An 18,153-nucleotide genomic window follows, 5' to 3' on the forward strand; every position below is an offset into this window, starting at 1 on the left:
TGCCGGTGCCCGATGCCCTCCCAGGCATTCTCCTCCTCTCAGGTTGTCAAAATTTATTGACACTTTTAACGCGCGATACTTTTAACGGCACTCCCGCACTCGTACACGCGATACTTTTAACGGCACTCCCGTACTCGTACGCATAATACTTTTAACGGCACTCCCGAATTTTATACTACCTGTAACATACAAATATAAAATCTAAATTATAGCAGCGTTCAAAAAATTATTATTGGACGCACCAAACTTTATATTTGGTGCGTAACAATAATAATAAATTACAAATATAAAATATTTGTAATGTTAAGAAAACTTAAATTATTTAGATTTACAATTTTTAATTGTTTGCAGGAAATAATCGCATTTAATCTCATAGCACTTATCACAATCACGTTGCAAGAAATAATAATAATGCGACACACATGGAGCACGACAATCGTCTTCGCGTTCTCACTTCAACAATAATTAGTACATATTATATTATAAAAATAGTGAAACATTTAAAGCAAACAAGGCACGTTATTGTCGCAGTATTTTCGATTAATCGTACGCGACATGCGATTCACGATTCAATTTATCACAACACTATGGTCCATATTCTCGTACCATTTTTATCGGTAAAAGTGCTTTTAAGTTTCTGTTACAGAAATTGTATGCTTAAAAGTGCTTTTATCGATAAAAGTGGTTCGAAAATATGAGCCTATACTTCTTACTAATATAAATTATATACATTTTCTCTCTCATTTTGAAATACACACAAAACTGCTATTTAATTATTACACGAATCATCCCAATATTTTAAAAGAAAAACAATTTACTTATTATTAAATTTTTTTCAATCCTCTTTTCTATGAAAACGTATGAAAGAAATGCTCGCACAATTTTTTTATCGATACGATATTTTAGGTTTTTTACAAGAAATTGTAATGGAATTGAATAGTACATTATTTCATTATTCTGAATGGTAGAATGTTAAATGGATAACAATTATATTTCATTAAATAAAATAGAAATATATCTAATTGTGCTCTTCAAAAAAAATAATTTAAAAAAAGTTATATTTTATATTTTCTTGACAATATTTAAAAATTTGTAATTTAATTTTTTCAGCTACAGAACATTGCTTAAATAATATTCTACACATATGTATTCCTGCTTGCGGATTAAAAAAATGAAGGAGCCTAAGAAAAATGTTTGTGACAGTCAATAAATATTCTAAAGTTACGAGACGTGGGAAATATAACGCATAATGTGCGATAGTTTTAATCATAGCGAGTCGTAAAGTCAACGCACAGATTTGTCCCGTTCTTTAATCCCGCGGACTTACGTAATGCGATCCAATTTAGCTCGTTCCTTCGTCCGTTCTCCGGTGATACACGATGGAGCAAGCGCGCGCCGTTTTCGCAATTACAAGGCAATCGCTCGAGAAATCTGCTGGTCCGCAAAACGAAACACCGTATAGCGTCTTAATGACATGGTCTAATAATGTGTTATCGCACGAGCAAGCTATCATTTTGATGTTTCCTCGTTGCAAGCCAACATGTCATCGATTATGCATGATCATCATATCGCAAATAGATCCTCAATTACATACTTACAATAAATTTGGCATAATAAGTACCAAGATATTAACTTAATAAAAACATCAAAAATATAAATAAACCTTTATACGTAAAATTTTTATTAAACATTTTAAAAAATATGCATACATAAATATGCACTCTTTCACGACATTATAATTATTTACGATCGTGTAATTGCGTTCGGTTTTTTCACTTACAATATTCAGTAATAATCGTCATACCTCTCGTGTGCAGATAAAACGAGTTAAACCGAGTAGAAAGTCTTCTACCGTTTTGCGATCTTTCCAATAATTAATGAGAAATTAATTTTGAAAAGTCGACAAATTAACGCGAGTACAAGTGCGCGACGAGGCAATCCAACACGCTTGCACGATTGTAAATAATTATATTTTCCTGAGTGAATGCTTAAATAAAAAAAGATTAAAAAGAAGAAGAAAATATCAGATATCGGCAAATCATCCATAGAATCAGGGACTCATTTAATATTTATAAATATTTTAATTATTTATGTAAAAATTAGAATTTTATTACATTCTTTTATGAAAATTTACATACATACAAGTTTTCTTTAATAATATCTTTATTAAATATTATTGCTTGAAAGACGATTAAAAAATTTCAATTACACCCAATATAGTTATTTTTTTGAAGAGATATTACTTATTTTGAATACAACTCTCTCTTGCTTTATGTAATTTGGATATGCATATATGTTTTACATATCAACGTTATACAATTCTATTGTTGTGTAAATTAATAAATTAAATTTAAAAATTTTACTGAATTTAATTTAATTTCTTTTTATCTAATCTTGTTTCTCTTTGTACGTATATCTATAAGACAAGATATTTCCATAGAAAAAGCCTTTATATGATATGCAAATCGCTATGTAAACGACGAATTTACATTACATGTTTCTACTAATTCTATACAATGATATGCCGAAACACAATCATTAAGTTTATATATAAGAAATTATATAATGTTAAAGCTAAAGTTTCTATTTGTTTAAATTGATGAATTATTAAATTTGTCGATGTTATTTGCCTCCATGAACATTGAGGTTTTTGTCGAGTCGACGATGAAATTTTATAATAATTAATCGAGCGCAATATTCCTGACGTAATAGTGACATAATCCGTGATCGTGCAATAGCAGAGAGAACTTGGTACAGGTTTTGCGGAGCAGCGCTAAATAAATAAATCCGTCGCGATTAATTGCCATCTGGATTACGCGTAACCAGATGTTATCGACGTAAATCCGAGTGAATATTTGCTCAAATATATGACTTACGCAAGATTTTCGACATTACCTCAAGTTTAGTCAACCTTGATGTTACATACGCTTGCTCGTACGCGCATTGCGTAGATGTTAAGCGGCCGATTATGTAACGATTAAGACCGGCATTAGTCAGCACGTAAGTTCCTAATCGCCTCGGCTTGCAAATTACAAAATCAATGACGCTACATCGAGACATAACTTTGATAATTATAAAAAAGTGAGTAAAAAATTATATATCTATTGTTGTTCGGTTTTGTGTCATGAACCTATGATATTAAAAAAACGAAGCTACTATTAAGTGTAATTGAGAAACAAGTACCACTATAATGAAAACGTTTTTTTTTTGTAAATAAAATCGATGTAAACTATCATTATCAATAAATTGCACGGTACGTTATGTAGAATCGCGCGCGATGAATAAATGATACATCAAACAAAACCTCTGAAATTCGGCGAACGTGTCAGGACTTAGGACGTAACTATTTAACTGCTTATGTAACAAGTATATGGCCAAGCTCGTGTATGCGAATATCGTCGTGGTTCACGGCGTATTTCGCGGCCCACCTCGGCGAGAAATCAAGATGACACAATATATGTACCGTTTCAAGCTTTCATAAAAGATTTCACAAAGTACTAATCATTTACGTATCTATATGAGGGCAAGTATAAATGGGAATATTTTTGAAATAATTCTTCGATATTATGTGACGAAGTGTTCTGTTGCTCACCGAAATATTCGATGTATTGATCGATATATTAGCAAAGTTATATTATAAAGGTTTATATAGATAATCATTACAAATGTCAATTAAGTATTAAGGAAAAATTGTTTAATATATAGAAGATGCTAATCTAGTAAATTTGGTAAAAGTGCGTGTAGGTAAATTTTTTTATACAAAATATCTACATATGTCGATTATATTACATATATTATAAAAGATCTTCACTTTAAATAAAGTTACATTGATATTACATGTATCTCAAAATTATAAAAAATTATATAAAAGAATTAGTATGTATTCTTTTTTAATTATAAATATTAAATTTATAAATAGAAATAATACAAGCAAATAAAAGTTAAGTTGATTGGATAGGTTTGCTTATTAAAATTTATATATCTGCTCACATCTTTCGTTATTTAATTAATAACAAACATCTTTGCAAAATTATAAAAAATTAAATTTTCATAAACACTCTACATAGCTTGTTTTGTGTCTGTGTTTAATATTAGGAGAAAATACCATGTATTTTTATTTCTTTATCTTCATATACATATAGCTTGTACTTCGCGAAACTATTCGGGCGGAGATGAGAATCATATTACAGTAGCTCACAATCGCACGAGTGATCGTACTTTTATGATAAATCAGCAGATTGCTACATGAAACGTACGTAATAGTAGATGCTAAGAGAAAAATCGAATTGATTTTCAACACGTCCGATACCGATATCGACTCGAACCACTTTGCCCACGCAAACTGCCAAGATAAAGCTTGGCCAATTACTAGTGAATACTTATGTACGTATATACATATATATACATATATATTACATATATATATATATATATATATATATATATCCGAGGGAAGAAAAGTTATATAGGAGAAAATAAAGCTATAGAAGAAAATTGCGTCACCTCGAGACCGTAAATATTATAAAGCCAGTGCAATGTAATGATAGCGCGTATCTCTCCATGTAACATACAATAAACAGTGCGTAGAAGATGAAAGTTTGTAGTTAATGAAATTATAATGATAATGAAACATAATTAACTGCGTCTGAGCAATTGCTGCTAATAAGTCAGAATGTTTCAGCGAAGACCATTACAAATCAGTTGGAAACTATATCTTCTGAGATAAATTTTTATCTATGATTAATTTCGTGTATGTTGTGTGATTTTTGCTTAAATATTAGGTACGTATTACCACAAATTACATACAGAATGATTACAGACATGATAAAATCAAACTATATATTATACTTTATTAAAAATTGATTATGAAAGAGATTATTATTTTCTACTTTGATGAAACACATCTGAGAGAATAAATAAGAAATTATTATGAATAAAGAATCACACAATCAGATTTACTACATACTGTAAAATATATTAATGTTTACAAGAAAATTTTTATTTTCAAATAAATAGCAATTAAATATCTATTACTAATTGCAAAATTATATAAATTTCCTAATATTATATCAATTTTTACCTACATATAACTAATTAAATTTCTTATTTTTTATTTATATTAATTATTTATTTATTTAAATTATTTAAATTATTTTCTCTATTTCTTTTTCTATGCAAACTCTGTTCTCACAAAAAATATCATTTTTGCATCTACTTTTAAATATGAATGTCTTCGCTTATTCTTATATGTATATTAGTCGCTCAATTTTTATAGTTCTGAATATTTCACGAATCTTAGCTACGACGTAAAATAATATTTCCAATGTATTTACGTAAATTTAAATCATAAAGTAAAATCGCTACAGCTTACTTAAGTTATATTGCAGAGTGATTATGCAATATAATATGTCTCTATTCTTCATTACAAGAAAAAACGATCTGAATAAACAAAGAATTTTATCCAGTTTACATTTATATATAGATATTTAAAATATTGAAATTTTGTAAAATAATATCAATAATATTAAATTATTGGAATCAGATACAATCACATTATTTAAGTTAGTAGTTAGTGAACCAATTTAATTTTAATTAATAATATGGCAAATTAGATTTAACAAATACCAAGAGAATATATCGTTCCATACTCATTTTGCAATCTTGGCGCTGTCTCGTTTAGCCCAGATTTCGCTTCCATTGTCTAAATAAATTGTATAAATCTTTCTCAATGAGATAAATACATAGTTTTACGATAATGACGGGTTATTCTAGTGTCACACGAAAAAAAGACGTTGTTAGACGGAAAGAAATGTTAGCGTCGTGTCGCGCCAGTAAAACGTCCCGTTATAAGTCACGCTGGTCTAAGGAGGCGTATACTCATGCCGTTTTCGTAATTGCATTATTACGAGGACAGGTATAAGCATCTAGCCGTGTTGTGCAAGCAGTCGCGGCTTTATTTGTTACATCTCTACGCGACGACAAGTAAATAATCGGCTGTTCTGCAATGCATTTGTACATAAGAAAAACAATTTTGCAATCATACATTATATATTATCGCAACATCTTATAATTGTAAATCAAATAAATTTTATAAAATTGCTAACCTGTTTAATTAAATTTCAAATAAATTTTATTATTTATGACCAAATTATGTCACATTTTCAAAAATTAATTTTGGAATATAATTAAGAATTTTGAATTAGACATTGATTAAAATTTTTATTATGCAAAACTAAATTTATGAAAAATATATATATTAGAAACAAAATGTAATTTATAGAAATATCAGACGAAAAAAGAATATTTTTGACAGAATTCTCTTATTACATTAAATGTATTATATATATAATATATATCACAGAATAACTTAATATAATAAATTCCGCTAAAAATACTTTGTATTTCTCTTTCTAGAAAACAAAATGACAATTGATTGAAGTTTTACGTACAAACTCAATTCTTTTTCTCTCTCTCTCTCTCTCTCTCTCTTTAATATTTTTAATATTTTTAGTTATATATTGTTTCTAATAAATAATTCGTCGTACGCAATGTATTTCACTGCATTAAACATTTTCAATTTTTGCATTTAACTTTTCTGGCTCTAATAACACTTGACTGCCAAGAAATTTGCAATTAAAATATGATTAAACTTATTAATTTAATAATTATATTAATTTAATGATTCATAAAAGAATTTCCGACTTTATGAATAGCTAAATCATTTTTACAATGAGAAGAAAAAACAGAATTATTATAAACCAATATAGATATCGGCATGTTGCACTTATATAATCACCGTAATCGACGACGCGGACGAAGTGGTTACGGCTTTGCAACATCAACGTCTATCATTGCAAATGATCGCATTTGCAACCAGCGTGCGTCCTAGAATATCACGCTTATTAGATAATAGGAATGCAATGCTTGCCATGTTTCTGACGTTTTTTCTTAGTCAAATGTGTATGAATGACTCGATTTGTGAAATTCATCAACATTCTTCATTGAAATGACAAATGACTATCTTCGTGGGCGAAGAAAGGAAAGAAAGATTTTCACAAACATCTTATGATTAAAGATATAATAATATATAAGTAAATTAATATAAATATAAATATATCATTGTAATAATTTTTTGTGCTCTTTCTCTCTTTTTTAAGCAAAAATTAATGGAGCATTACTCTATCGTAAAAAATATTTTAGTAGTTAAAGATAAATAGATTTCTAAATACTTATACAATTAGTTTCTAATTACTTTTCTTATTGAAAATTTAAAAAAATATTTACATAATTAAATTTCTAAATTAAAATTAAAATTAAAATTTTTTTCTAATTTCACAAAAGTTATGGCGGCTAAGATATAATTCAACAAAACATTTATAAAAAAATATACAGAATTAAAAGACTAATAGATGACTCATATGCATTCATACGTTAATTCTGAAAATCGAGAACAACATGTTTAGTAACTAGAAATAGATTGCAGTGCATATCAATGTTTCAGACAAAGCTACTTCTACTCGTAAATGTAACAATGTATTTTCATCAGTCTGCGGGCAATAGTCCGCGCAGACAATAATCTACATTTACACGAGTGACATTACGTGGAAAGTTATGTAGACGTACTTTATTATGGTTTACGCCGCCAAATATACTGTGTCTTAAATTTAAATGATTAAAAAGTTTAACTAAAACATTAGTAAATAAATTATATTTTCTTCTTTAATTAATGTGTTATAAATGCAGATATTTCTTTATTTAAAAATATTTAATTTAATAAAAAATGCTTAAAAGAATTTTTATCAAAGATATTCTATCCATAGCTTGATCAATTCAATACAAAGTGTCACAATCGATACTTTGTGATCATTCTATAAAAAGGTACAATAATAAAAAAAATAATTTGATGAAAATTAATGTAAATAATTAGCATATATAATATGACATCTCATCCATATATATCGTACTTGTGTATATGTATATTATAATTCAAATTTTGTTATCCATATTTCACTACTATATGTTCAGTAAGCGATTTAAAATTTAAAATCTCGCATAAAAACGTTAAAATTATAGCTTGTTTATCAAATTTGCAAATAGTAAGCGGTACGTTTAGAGCAAAAATCTAATCTCAAGTAAATACGGACATGTCATTAGTTATGCACGAAAAAAGATAAAAGTCAAATTAAATAGAAAAAGAAGACGTCAAAACCAAATGATGTGCAACACACGATGGACCATCGTGAAAAAGAGTAGCTTCCTTTGTTTAAACGATATGGTCTAAGTATAGCGTGCGAAAATGCTAAGCACTCATTATTCTCGGAACTGTAAAACGCCAGGGCGTCATCTTGGCAAGCCTCGTTGTTCTCGCACGGGGCAGTGACATAACGCGCCGTTTACATACACGCACGCAAAACGTGTAGAGTTACGATACTGCTTCATAATAGATATAAAGAAAATATCAAACACGTAGATATAACAATAAAATGACTGAAAAATTCCGTAATAAGTTAACTCACAAACCAACTAGCAAAAATTAAAAATTCAATCGCAACATATTATCCCTTCCACATGTGCATGCATGCACATTCTCTTTCTCTTTTTTTCTCTACCCTTCTTTTGAAGAATGCAAATTATATTTCTAATTTATCGATTATAAATTAGGAAATTATTAATTAAAATTTTTTCAAAAGTAAAATTATTCTAAAATGAAAATAAAATGTTATAATTAATATACATATATACTTATATAACATTTTATATAATCTTAAAAAGGTTAATAATACTTTTTTCAAAAAAGATCAATAATATTATTTTCAGAATTTTAAAGACACATGTGCTATAAATTAAGAAGAAAATAATCTGTAAACAATATAACATTGACAACAATATAACATTGATAAAGATATTAATGATATATGAATAATTCAAAAGTATTCTAATCGTTAAAATATCTTAGCAAAATAAAATTTTAATTTATTAATTTCATATTAACATTATTAATGAAAAAAAAGAGAGATAGAATTGTAGAACGAAGACAAGATTTATATAAGCGTAATTTTCGATTATATCAATTGTGCTCTGATTTAAGCATAAAAGTATGCAATGTCTTTTACGCCGTGTGTCTTTATCCCTACTTTTGCATGCATGCGTATGTGCGTGATACGCATGTCTGGGTACAGAATGACATTATGTAAACCTTCTGCCTCGACCATGCGAATGCACGTGGTCGTTCGCGATACACACGTGTTTAACCCGTTAGCCAAGGTACAAAGTGGCACACATTATATTTCTCTATTTAATTCAATGAGTTGATTTTAACCTATTTGATGATCTGTTTACAATACACACACATAATTATGTAATAAAGATCTTTGTTTTCAATTATATAATTGCAATTATGCAAGACTTATTATATAACAAAATATATTTTCAACATATTTTTATTTACTTTTTATCGTAAATTTTCAAAAAGAATAATTAAAGCTGACACAACTGAATTTAATATCTCTACAGATTTAAAAAGAACAATATAAATATCTATCTTTATATATATAGGACATAATTATTGTTTCTCTCTAAAATACTGTTTCTCAAAAATATTATTAAACATAATTTATTAGAATAGTGCTTACAGCAAAAAGACCTTTATATATTAAATAGAGAAAAATAGCTTTTGCCAAAATTTCTTGTGGAGAAACTACTTTCGAACTACTTAACAAAGCTGCAATGTGACGCAAAAATCTTCTTCATATTTTATCAGAAACAGAATTATTGTTTAACCGTATCTCCTTATTACTTTATATAAACTAGCACACACATTACACATTCATTTTACGATTAATCAAAATTGCTTTCATTATCAAAGTTGCAGCCGCGATAAAAAGGTAAAAAATTCCCAAAATAAAATTGTTTGCGGACAAATTATTTATCTTGCAAAAATATAAAGCTATCACGCACAGAAATCGCAGAAAGTGACATCAGCGTCGAATGTTTTCATTGCAACAACGAATATAAAATGAATGAGGAAAAAAATTATGTTGATGGAAAGAGAAATTATCGCTTTTAAATACGTGTAGTAACATTGTAGTAGATATATGTTTGCTTTTAATACTTGTCAAATATAGATAAAAGTGCGGAAGATTTGATTGTAATCCGGCAATCGCGATGCAAAGAGATTTATCCTCGATCGAGAATCTTGATATTGATATCATAAATCTATTAACATAAAGTATTTTACACTCGAGAAAAAATCAAATTAAATTTTTTCTAACCAAACGTAAGAGCGACTCTGATTTTTTTAATTTGCAAAGTTACATCAAATGCATAAATCCATCATTGCTTATATTATTTATGTACGGTATAAATTTCGATTTCCGAATTAAAGAAGGAGTAAATCAATCAATTAATATATACATATACATATATTTTTTATTTTATAATTATTTATATATATATATATATCAATTGGTTTGTTATCGCTCCTTTCATGCGCAATGCAAAATTTACAATTAGCCATACATAGTTATATTAAATTTGTGGAAAGTGGACATTTTTCATTTCACAATATATTAATTAAGGCACATATATAACATCTGCTACAGAATCTGCTACATCTGTTATATATAGAAGTGTCTGAAATTTTCACGACATTTATTCTTCCGATTACTGGAAGAAAAAGGAAAAATCCATCCGCGTGTCTGGCTCGCAATGCGGCCATTCACGCGCGTCGCGTCGTTGCAGTAGATACAGTCGTCCGCGGATGCATCACGCGCATCTCGTTACTGCAGTAGAGTAGATACGGATGCTCGCGAGCGGACGTATCCACGCCGGCATTATATAGCTGTATCGCGGGCGCGCGCGATTCACGCTCATTCATTACATAAAGCGGCTCACTGTTTACCGTGAGCCCGCTTTATTTTTAGTGCCGTGTTGCTTTATGCGACGTCCGTCGTCGATTCGCGAGAGACCGCACCGTCACCGCGCTCGTTCGTTCTCTCTCTCTCTCTCTCTCTTTCTCTCACAATCAGTTCCCGCGCGGTTAAGTCGCGTTTACGCAACCGGCGTGGCGTTCCGTCTCCGTCGCGGCGCGCGCGTGCAAATCCACGCGTGTAAATCGCGCGTGCGTCCACGCGTCGCGATGCATCGTGATCGCGCCCCACTCGAACTCGCCGACTCTTCTGATAAGAGTCAGGAAATCATCGTCTAATATAAAACGTTTATATAATAATTTCGTTATGCAGTATGTAATTTTTAATTAGATTAGATGGGAATTTTCCTTCATAAAAAAGGAATGGATACGATAATGATGCGCGATGTATACCTAAGTGGATAACAAAAAGAGCAGTTGAATTCTAAATGCTGCTTTTGTCAAACAGATTTTGACATTACGGTAAAAAAAAGAATTAAATAACAAATTATGTTATCATCGATTGCACATTATTGCATCGCATTGTTATTAATCAAAAACACGAAGACGATGCATTTTATTTTCATTATTAAAACAATTCCTTTTATCGCCGTAAGTCGATTCTTTTTTGTAAATTAATCGGCAGAGGCCACCTATTACATAATGTGTCACCTCTTCTAAAACCTCTCTTTCAAAGCTGTTCTAACCATTTTTACGAAATAGCGCAACCTCTCCAGCAAGTACGCGAAATATTTTAGTCGTACATATATACATATGTATATATATACCCAACCGATTGAGGAATCCAAGCCGGTATCCATACTTTTCAACTGTGTTCGAACTCGTTGAACGTTGCTCAACGCTCTAGTAAACGCGTGGCCACATAAGGCATCTAATTGCGAAATGCGGTGCTTAATAACGAGTGCGCAGTGGGCCGGCTAAGTTATGTCACAGCGCGAGCATTTTGAGGCAATCGTCGTCGAGAATATATAAGAGTTGACGGGCAACAATATAAAAGAGAGATATCTGCATTACATGAAAATTAAAAAAGGAAAAAATAAATATTTAAAATAAAAAAGTAAAGACACAATTATATTGCAACGAAAGATCCGTCATGTGTTTAAATTTTGTAAATGTTAAAATAAATCTTACGACGCTGTTGGAGCATAACTGACAACACCGAGAAATTAATGAAATTCAGATATGATCTGATTGAGGCTCGGAATTAACATTTTATTTACATTTCGTCTCTCCTCAATAAACAGATGGACGATAATACTGTTCTAGGATGACGAGGGAGATTCGCGGTTTGCGCCACGCATGATAAAATCCGTCTCGTCCGTCGCCAAAAGGAGCAGGTACGACGACATTCGCGGCACGCCTCGCCGACTGTGTGTAAACCATTTACGTAACGACAAGAGATACGCCGTATTTCGATGATTAACAATTTGTTTTGCGATCGGCAAAGGTGACTCTTTGTACGGCACAAATACCTTACGTAAGACGTCAGATAAACGCGCGAATGCAGCTGGAGATTAAGCGCGCGCGCGGCTTTTCGGATTTTGCGACGAGATGCAATCGTTTTTCGTCTGCATCCTTCGGAGCTCCATCGCCGTGTTTATCGAAATTGAACGGAGTACCGCCATGCCAGACATGTATATTTATCGTTTTTGTTCTCCTTTTGTATCAGCGTGTGCAATCGGCTATTGATTTGGACTTTCCTTGTAGCAGTTTATTTTGTTGGTAAACATATTCTGAATCGTTAAATAAACGCATGTACGAGCAATTCGCGACGAAGTGTATTAATTGGCAAAAATAAAATTTTTAAATATCTAAAAATAAGGATAAACGAGAGAGAGAGAGAGAAAGATCAGGATCACAGTAAACATAGACACATATGCGATATAATATTCAGTAGCAATGTTGTAAATAGCGACATTAATTTCAGCACCGCCTTACTTGGATTCTCCTCGACAAATATATAAATATTAATTACAGAATTAATGTTTCTATTTATCTTATTTATGTAGATTTTTTTTTAAGTCTCAATCTCCTTTTATTTATAAAATATGCTCCTTGTATAATTTTTTAGTATCTGATATATATTTTAATTATCATTAATATAAAATTTTATTTTTCAATTATTTCTTCTTTTAATACGTATTAAATTCATTTAATATGTTTAATTTCTGAAAATATGATTACCCCGGGAAATCTGCACGCGTCTGCGCAGAAAATTTCTTTTTGTATATTTTTTAAACGTGAATTTTTATGATTAGTAATATCCGTCTACCTTGTACGTAACATTTTTATTTTCATATTGAAATCGGAAGCATTTACTAGAGACGGTTTTATTAAAACCACTTCGTGGTAATTGCTCACATCGTGATAGCTTCGTGATATATGGGTAACGACACACAGCAAGAAATAATATGTGTAATATACGTCTTCCCCGTACATCATCAATGATTCCCGCTATTTGCATTTTGTATGATTAGGAAGAAAATTTATTCGTGGAACGCGACGCAACTGCGAGAACTATTTGCAAGAGTGCATCATTTCAGGTTAAAACGTTCAATTAAGTCTATTAAAATAGGAATATATGCTGTATGTATTACGCGCACAAATTAAAACCAAATAATAAACAATCAGCATCATTAATGATTATTATTTATCTACTACGCGCTCCTCCAATCTATTGTATATAAATTTCAACTTATTAGAGTTAAATATTTATTCAATACACGCGCATTTCGCTGTTGAAAAACAAAATACGTCATATTTGTTATGCTCTACTTGAACACTGCGCCACAAATGAATAATCTAACTACCTCGAACAATCACGTAAGAATATGCGACATCAATATACGTTTGTCATTTCAGTTATGACTATTGACACTCATCCACCTCACATCCTAACACAATAACGCGATTACGCACAATATTTTCAGTTGCGATTGAATCGCAATGAATGATGTATTTATAAAGTATCACGCTAATCAGAATGAATAAAAATGTCAGACTATGTCTTGAAAAGGAAAATATATTTAATTAATATTTATATGTATTTATGTACATATCAATTTATATACATATATGTATATAATATAAAATTCATGAGTTGCTGGAGTAAATAAATGCCAAATCTATAAATTATTAGAATTACACTTTCTCAGTAAAATCAAAGTTAATTATTCTTAATTATATCAGCTAAATTTTACATTTATAGACTTAAAAATCATAAATCTCCATCTATATTACATTGAATAAGAATTCCATGAATAAAGATTGATTTGATTAAAATCATCGTCACACTCCTATTTTTTTCTTCTGATATTATTAATGATTTATCTGTGGCAAATAAACCGATAAAATTATTTAAATTACAGTATAATGTATGATAATGGCAATAGTAAACTAGCAATTGGAAGAAATCAACAAAAACATCGAATAATTACTTCAAAATACTTATACTTATTAAACTGCAATTTTTTAGATTAATCATCGGTTTAGTAAAAGATCATTAATTACATAAATATTATTTAAACATTTTTAAGAAGGACAAATGCTGCAAATTAGTTATAACTTTATATCTAACATTAAATATATTTATAAACAGAGAATAAATTATTCTTTCGAAAAATATCATTCAAGATCTCGTTTGAAAATCAAACTTTGATATGTATATTTACGCTTTCAAAAGCTTTCTAAAATTGATTCTATTTTAATAAATATCTTTATAATTAGATTCTTGAAAATTTTTTTATTTTGGGACACAAGTCCACTTCAAATCCATTAATCTAGTGTCAAACTTCGATCTAGTAAAAAGGGACATTTCCTTGCCTATAAGTGGCAAACGCAAGAGGTTAATCACCCCGTGAACTCGCCATATATTGATCTCCCATTCTTCGCCGCCCTTTCCCTTGCCACCCTCACAGCACGCAGTTCAGCCCTCTCCCTTTATTCCAAAGCGCGGCCCCATGGCGTCTGCGTACTTCTTGCACGCACACGCGTGCATCTATGCACGCATCGGACAGACGGAACATCTCGGGGCTCAAGTCACTGCTCATGCTCAGTGAGAACTCTAAAGAGCAAAGGGCTGACATTTGCCGGTGAAAAGCGATTTATTCGATTTTCTCCTCACGTCAAGCTTGTTCAGCGTTCAGTGCACCGACCGTGCAATCACGCTTCTTCTCGCTGAGAGAAGCGTCATCGTACAGTTTGTGCACACTTGACGTTCCGGCGAGACTAGAGGAGATCCATTCTCATGGAAGCATCCGGTCGATCGAGCCAAGGTTACAACAACAAGTGTCCGGGAGGGTATCTGGGATAAAATTCACGATACGCGGAGTTGGCGGTGATGAAAAATCGTATACAATTGGATTTTGATATAACGTAACGTTCTGCGACAGAAGCAAATGTGCATGTGTATGAAGAGTGCTAATAGGAAATCGAAACAATTTACGTCACTAGCACAGTCGATGAATCATTGACCGACAGCATTGAATTTCAAGGTGATATCAATACTTATCATACATGAATCGTACATGATAAGAAGACAATACGGCTTTTGACTCAGCAGACTTATATAAATTTTATTTACAAAGCAATTTGAGGAAATCTTTTAATAAGCGATCATGTGCTTTCCTTGTTAAATATATCAAAAAAAAAAAAAAAATATATTAAATAGATGTGTTAGAAATTTATTTGATGACTGAAAAAAGACCATATTATGATACGAGATGTCTTTAGAAACAAACGATGAGACAATTTTTAAAAAATTGCAGATTGTTGCAGATACTTAAGAGAGTGCTTCATATTAATATGGAATTTTATACAAGTATCTTAATAAACTAAGAATTCTAATAAAAGCAATGCAATAAAGATCTATTGTATTTCATAATAAATAAATACAATTAAAATAAGCTACAGGCATGACAATCATACATAGAAGTTACTACAAAGCATAAGAATAATGTAATGCGACATATTCTCATTATACCAGTTACAAATTTGAAAAAATACAAATAAAAACAAGAACATTTTTTAAAGGGAAAACCACCCCATCACAGATGTTATTTCTTTAGATCAATGAAAAAGACCAAGGGAGAATATCGTCAAGAAAATTTAGTAAAATCATACAAAAGTCTTCGCAAAGGCGATAGAAATGCTCCGTATAATTGCGCATAACAATGACAATTTGCTCAATCTTAATGACGACCGGGGACCAGGGGATCACCGATTAAAGCAAGAAACGAGCCCCGGTTGTGACGCTTTTCATCGAATAGAAGCACAGCGCGACAACAACACCTACGCATCGCGAACACGCCGTCGCGACGACACGAGTGAAGCGGTAACACGTTCTTCGGGCTACGCTCAGCGTGGTCCATAATTTCCCTCGCGACCCCCTTTGACCCTCGGCGTAGTACGTGGCGCTGGCTTCGTGCCTCCGGAGGCGGCTGCACTCCTTCACCAGCCACCACCACCACCACCACCACCACCGCCGCCGCCGCCGCTACCACCACCGCTGCAGCACCATCACAACCACCACCCTCTACTGACGGTCGGCCGAGCGGGGCCGACTCTGACAGTGGCTCGCGACTGATGACAGCCGAGGCGTCAGTCCTCAGTGCGCCAGCGTGCTGTGTGGAACGCACGTCGCACGCGCGTTACGTGCGGAGCAGCACGCGTGGTCAACTGTCAAACGATCACTGATGCTGCGCGTCGTCGCGACGAGAATCCGGTGAATCCTCTTCCCGCTAGTGAATTTCCGGGATTAAGTGATAAATCGCAATCCTCATTAATTTTTCGTACACGTATAGGGAGAGACTCTCTATGCAAGATGCATGTCGGCATCTCCAAATTGGCATCGAGTGGCATATTTTCCCGAGCGGATATCCGTAGCGTGTACGTGGGTGATTCATAGGAGAAACGTGCCGCGCGCGAGAGAATATAACTCCGTTTTTGCTCCGACCGTAGGAGAAGTGACACACGAGGGATAGCACGATGACGGAGCTCGCCAAGGAGGCGTTCACCTCCCGCAATTACCATCTGGCGGTGGAGCTATACGAGCGTTGCCTGAAGCAGCAAGGATCGAGCTGCGAGGAGTTGCTCGGCTACGGCGACTCTCTGGCGAAGTGCGGTCGCGTAAGGGAATCTATTGGGATTTACTCTAGATGTTTAACCGCGACCTCGATGCCGGCCGAGAGATTGAAACACCTGGCGACCGCACTCCTGGAGGACATGGCCGGCGCCAGCGCGACCTCCAGACGAAGACTCGAGACATCCTTCGCGTGTCCCATGTGCGAAGGCACTCTGTGCCAACCGGTGACCACCGGCTGCGGTCACACGTACTGCAGGAATTGCGTGGAACCGGCGAAGAATTGTCGCGTGTGCGGGATCAAGATCGCTACTGTAAGTGAAACAAATGTGCTGGTGCAGAGACTAGTGGAGAGATGGTGGCCGCGAGAGTTGGAGGCCAATCGAGCTAGGCACGAGGGTGATATCCTCGTGAGGAAAGGTCACTTGGGTCAAGCGCTCGAAAGATACAACCTGGCAGTTCATCTCGGTAAGTAAATATTATCGTCTCTTCCTCGGTAAAACGCTAACGCGCCTTGCCTTTGTGTCATCATGAACTACTACTTTGTCATCCCGATTTAACGTGTTGGTTTACGCTTTATCAATAACGCGAAGTGATTAGAGCTCGGGATATATTGCGTAGGAGAAGACAAAATCATTCTTGTTCACTACAGTATGTATAGTTACAAGTAGTTTAAAAGCTATGAAAGTTATATAAATTGTTCATATTTTTTCTTTATTTCAAATTTGTATCATCGCACAAATCGCGCGCGACAAATATAACATTTAATTTTAATAAATAATTCGAAAATTTTACTCTTTCTTAAAAGAATGAAGCCACGCATTTAATATATTTTATATTGCAAATCTGGTACAAATATTTAAAGAATATTATAAAAAAATCTTTTTGATTTTGAAATCTATCTTTTTTGATACTCCTCTTCAACATCTTGTAAGAGATATTTTCTAGTTTTTATATTTGAAAGAATAGAAACTAACTTAGAAAAAAAATAAAATGTTTTGATTAAGTAATTATTAAGTAATGATTAAGCAATGATTAAGTAATTTAATATATAATTTATAGAATATTTCAGAAGAGCACCGCTGTGTGAACATAGTGTAACGATATTCTATGAATTATATAAAGATTTAGTTATCAAATTTTACCT

The 18,153-nt window shown here is 32.4% G+C and overlaps 1 protein-coding gene across 1 annotated transcript in view; it reads left to right on the forward strand.

Moving 5' to 3' along the window:
* The first annotated feature begins 14,867 nt into the window (after positions 1-14,867).
* The window catches only part of LOC114936108 (LON peptidase N-terminal domain and RING finger protein 3), a 45,400-nt gene continuing 42,114 nt past the window's right edge, over positions 14,868-18,153 (forward strand). Inside the window, exon 1 of the mRNA XM_029309131.2 lies at positions 14,868-17,474. Coding sequence (XP_029164964.1) covers positions 16,913-17,474 — 562 coding nt within the window. The 5' untranslated portion in view covers positions 14,868-16,912. The remainder of the gene's footprint in view (positions 17,475-18,153) is intronic.

The sequence above is a fragment of the Nylanderia fulva genome, unplaced genomic scaffold, assembly GCF_048542155.1.
Source record: "Nylanderia fulva isolate GAGA-0341 unplaced genomic scaffold, ASM4854215v1 Scaffold19, whole genome shotgun sequence".
Taxonomy (NCBI): domain Eukaryota; kingdom Metazoa; phylum Arthropoda; class Insecta; order Hymenoptera; family Formicidae; genus Nylanderia; species Nylanderia fulva.